Genomic DNA, 4,853 nt, shown 5'->3' with positions numbered 1-4,853 from the left:
GGCATTCTTTTGTAAAAAACAAACAAAAAAGAAATGCCCATTTCTACGTTGATGAAAAAGGTAGTGAATTTCTAGCTGGAAAACGCCTCAAAGCCAACCACCATGTGACCTATAACCTGAACAATATAGATCACGCGACGACCGCATTTAGAGTTTAGTGGGAAAGATACCAGTAGACTTCATGTTGACCTCTACTATGGTGTGGGTTGCACCGTTTGTCAGTTATCCCACATTCTCCAACCAAAACAAAACTTCATGTATGCACTTCAATCAAGAAAATTCTAACTTCTATCCATCAAAGTTGTGCCACATATGTTAACCGGCATTGCAAATCTTTTGAAAGACATGTGGTTCAGCGTTTAAGCAACATGCAGTGTTGCATCACCTGGAACACGGAATGAGGATGTATGTGATCGAACGGATGCAGTCTGAATACCACCACACTTTGGATTAGACCTTGACGAGGATCTGCGTAGCTGTTCTAAAAAAGTTTGTGTGAAAAAAATCTTCAGCAAATGTATTTTATCCCTCTTGTTCCGTGTCAAAAAAATATCCGTGGATTTCACGGAAAAATCTGAAAACCTTGTCTACCGCGAAATGTTATTGGGATAAAGAATTTACTATCCTGTTATATAATTTGTTTTTATTGTCGCGCCTATTCTTCGAAAGCTTCGGATTTTATCTTGTGAGAAAATTAGATGATGCATTCGCAACATTTAGTACCAAATATACGACCTTAGTGTCTTGCCAGTCGCTTTTCCTACCATCCCTAAAAATACACCGCCTCAGATCCGGCTGAGTTGTTGCGGTTCAATCAGAAATGGTGACTTGGAATTTTTCGTCTTCCGTGCACGAATCGTGGTAAACTTGTAAGTGAATGCTACGAACCGTTTCTACCCACCTTAATCTGATCTCAGGGAGATCAAAACGGACATCAGTTATTTCGCCTCCCATTTCACCCCCAAGTCCCAAATATCGTGATCGTTGAATCGTCCAGCTCTGAAAATCCTTCCTTGCCGTGCATTCTTCTGCCATTTCTGGACAGTGCTTGCACACTCCACAATCCATTTTCAGGCTTTCGCCTCCTGTAAGTAAAAAGCTATCCGACTCGGTCTTTCGAAAGGTTGCTTGTTTAAGCTTTTCACAATCCATTTGATCTATTTGGCTTACATGTATTCCACCGTTACCAGTGTGTAAATGAATTGCCCAAAGGGCCAAAAATATCGGCAGCATAGCTGCGCGGAAACATATAATCCTTTTAAAGTTCCGCGTTCAGGGTGCACCGGTTGTGCGTGGTAATGGAAACCATGGCCTCACAGCCATAGCTAGGTAAGTCACTTATTCTGGCCGCATATCTGGGAACAGAAGGACAAATCGGTGCTTCACCAGTCGTAGTTGTAGGTCCTGAGAGAAGTAACAGTGCTTTAGCTTGAAATTTATTACATATGGGTTGTTTAATCGGTTCTTTACCTACTGTAGAACAATTCACAGTCTAATCCATTTGGCAGAAGTCACAAATTGAGGTGTTCTGGATCGCACTCCTCGGCCTCGAAGAGGTTATGTGCATTTATCCACCATAGTCTCTGAGATCATGTGGGAGCAGTTTTCAGAAACCTCCATCATTCAATCCCTTTTAAACACATTTCAATCCTACCAGCCACCCCCAAACTTAAATTCATAATGATTGCTGCTCACACCAGCAGGCACCTCACCGCCTTCAAGATATTGTCTTACAGAGTGGATAAAACATGATATTATGTCGTCTGGTGGCGATAGAATTACCCCGGAAGTTCTTAGCTTTCGTGTAATAACAGTTCAGGTGGAGTAATAGTAATATAAAGGAGCCCGACAGATAAGTGATATTCAAGAAGGGAATCAAATATTAAGGGCTGATGGACGACAGTTGAAAGAAGGTGAACGCTGTGGCATCTTTAGAGCACAAGTGAGTAGGTGCAACTTATTTCGTCCGGAAGATTGACCTAGAACACAAGCTTTTAGGAGGGGAACTTACCCTCTGATAGCTTGTTCCTCCATGCTGGGGTAGTCTGGTACCCCGACCCGGGGGCCAGGTCTTGTAGGAAAGAATGGAAGACCGATCAGCTTTCACGTATTAGAACGGACCCTGTGTGTGCACGACACACCCTCGAGGATTGCGGCTTTCTAAGGGGACTTGTTCTGATATGGAAGTGTTTTAGGTTATACAAATAACGGAGGAAGTAATGACACAAAGGTTTTGTAGGTAAGCGCAATATGCGGCCAAGCATCGCCGAAAATCATGTCAGTTGAAGAACGTCCAAGTGCAGTGAATCTAATGGGCCGGTTTGCTTATCTAACCCTATCGAACGATCCATGCAGTTTACACTGAAATAAACAAGAAATTTGTGTTACTAAATGTGCAGGAAAAGTACAATGGAGTTGAATGGCTTACCTAAAGCGAGCAATCCCATGTCACCTTACTACCAGCAACTTGATATCTCCAGTTCATCACCGGTTTCCCCCAAACCGGTCTTGCGCGACGAACATGCTCGTATATGTGGCCTAATTTCTGGTGCCATGTTTTTCGGCTTCTTAAACGTATTCGATGGAGTCCCAAATGTCCCGCTGCCCTACAAACTCAAGTCTTACGGGTTTCAAGGGAAAGTTTTACCCTGGATCAAGCCGGTCCCATCAGGCAGAACAATCCGAGTGAAAGGAAGCTCTACCCATCCTTCCCCGGCGCCAGTCCCCATTGGAGCTTCTCAAGGCTACGCATTCGGACCAATGCTGCTTCTGACTGACATCTTCCTCGGAATGACAAAAAGTGTTTCTATGTGTCATCTGGAGAAGATTCGTCGAACGCATGTATCGGGCATGGAAACAACGGCCCAGAAGATATCATGGGGCCAGATGCCAGAGGATATGGGTGACGTATATAGCTCTGCGTGGGTCTTATTTTGTTGGTCACGCATAGGGCCCTTCTTCGTTCTCCCTACACTGTCCTTACACCTGGTGTTTCGTCAGTCGCTTGACAAGGGCCGCTTCCCTCTGGATAGAAGGAGGCGATTGTCACGCCAATCTACAAAACCGGTGACTAACTATCACCTGGCAGCTACAGGCCTATTAGCCTCACTAGCGTGCCATGCAAGGTGATGGAACGCATTCTGAAGTGACCTTTCTTAGACCACCTTACTTCCAGCAACCTGATATCTCCATCTCAACACGGATTTCTCCCAAACCGCTCTTGCGTGACAAACATTCTCGCGTTTATGGACAGCTCAACCCAAGCCACGAACGAAGGACTCATTTCGGATGCCATATTTTTTGACTTCCCAAAAGCATTTGATGGGGCTTCACACGTCCCGCTGCTCCACAAACTCGGGTCTTACGGGATTCAGGGAAAAATCCTTCGCTGGATCAAGGCGTTCTTATCAGACAGATCCTTCCGAGTGAGAATAGGCTCGACCTACTCCTTTCCAGCGCCCGTCTCCATTGGAGTTCATCAGGGATCCGTCCTGGGACCACTGCTGTTTCTGATCTATGTCAACGACCTCCAGACGTTCTTGCGAGTCAATCTCTACTTCTTGCGGATGACTTGAAATCCTGGAGTTCCAATGTCAGTGCCATTCAAATGTATGTAGACGCTGCCTAGTTGCGGTCGTTGGACTGACACCTCCCACTGGATGACGAAAAGTGCGTCCATATGTCGTTTGGAGGAGGCTCAGCGGAAGCCATTGTTATGCATAGTGAGAAAGGACCAGAAAAGATCATTAGGATAGATGCCAAAAAGGGTTTGGGCATCTGGATCTCCTCAAACTGGTCCTTCACACTGCACCATGAGAAATCGGCCCAAAAGGCATTCGCCATTTTACGGATGATCCGATGCACCTTCTCCCGTATTACTCGCATGGACTTCCAAATACTCCATGGAGCCTGCGTCAGACCGCTCCTGGAATACGCTAACTAAGTTGTCCACTCAGGAAGCACAAGAGACGTCACATTCATTGAGCGCGTTCAGCGAGCCGCTACGAGAATGGTTGCCGGCCCCAAATCCGTGGACTGCGAAACGCGTCTCGCGATGCTTGGTCTCCTTCCCCTGGAGTACCGTCGCCTCCGAGGGGAACTAATTCTTACTTATGCCCTGTTTGAGCAAAGCTTGGCAGCTAGGTTTTTTACCGTTGAACTAGCAAACACACGGCGGGGACATGGTCAGAAAATTTTCAAGATCAGAGCACACACATTCATTAGACAAAATTTTTTCTCATTTCGGGTAGTAGCTGCGTGGAATGACCTTCCTCCGACGGTTGTTCATGCTCCTTCTAGAACACAGTTTAAAGAAATATAGACAATTATTAATGCGAATCCTCGTGCTGGCGAGCATACTCCCCGCGGTGAGAACACAAAGAGCAGTACTACACCCTGTTTTCTCTTGTGCCTTTCAGGTGAATGACAGCCCATGACCGACAAGAACAAAGCGATCCGGGAATCTTGGGCCATAGCCTTGATCCTGTGTACCAATCCGTGAATCGGTGTGTCTGGCGCTCTTCAAATATGTCCTCAATTTACCATGAAAATTGGGCCCAAAAGGCATGATTCCGCGCACCTTCTCCGGTACTATCTCATGGACTTCCAAAAGCTTTACGGAGCCCACGTCTCATCGCTTCTAGAATATGCTAGTCTATTTGTCTATTCAGGAGTCACGAGGGACTTGATCCTCATCTAACCTGTCATGCTAGTTGCTACGAAATCGGTTGATGTCTTGAATTTGTGGACTATGCAACACGTCTCGAGGAGCTTGACCTGTAGATCCAGTAGTCCACTACACCGATCCAAATGCAGTAACTGGGTGTGAAAGGAAATATTCACTTGTCGAAATT

At 45.8% G+C, this 4,853-nt stretch overlaps 1 protein-coding gene across 1 annotated transcript in view; it reads right to left on the bottom strand.

The window, feature by feature from the left end:
- T265_13795 (hypothetical protein) overlaps positions 1-1,240 on the bottom strand; it is a gene marked incomplete at both ends in the record, with an annotated part of 15,374 nt that extends 14,134 nt beyond the window's left edge. The window contains one exon of the mRNA XM_009170543.1: positions 902-1,240. Within this exon, the coding sequence (XP_009168807.1) occupies positions 902-1,233 (332 nt within the window). The remainder of the gene's footprint in view (positions 1-901) is intronic.
- Between the last annotated feature and the right edge of the window lie 3,613 nt (positions 1,241-4,853).

The sequence above is a fragment of the Opisthorchis viverrini genome, assembly GCF_000715545.1.
Source record: "Opisthorchis viverrini unplaced genomic scaffold opera_v5_110, whole genome shotgun sequence".
Lineage (NCBI taxonomy): Eukaryota > Metazoa > Platyhelminthes > Trematoda > Opisthorchiida > Opisthorchiidae > Opisthorchis > Opisthorchis viverrini.
The sequence above is the reverse complement of the archived record's forward strand: the minus strand, read 5'-3'. Positions and strand labels throughout refer to the sequence as shown.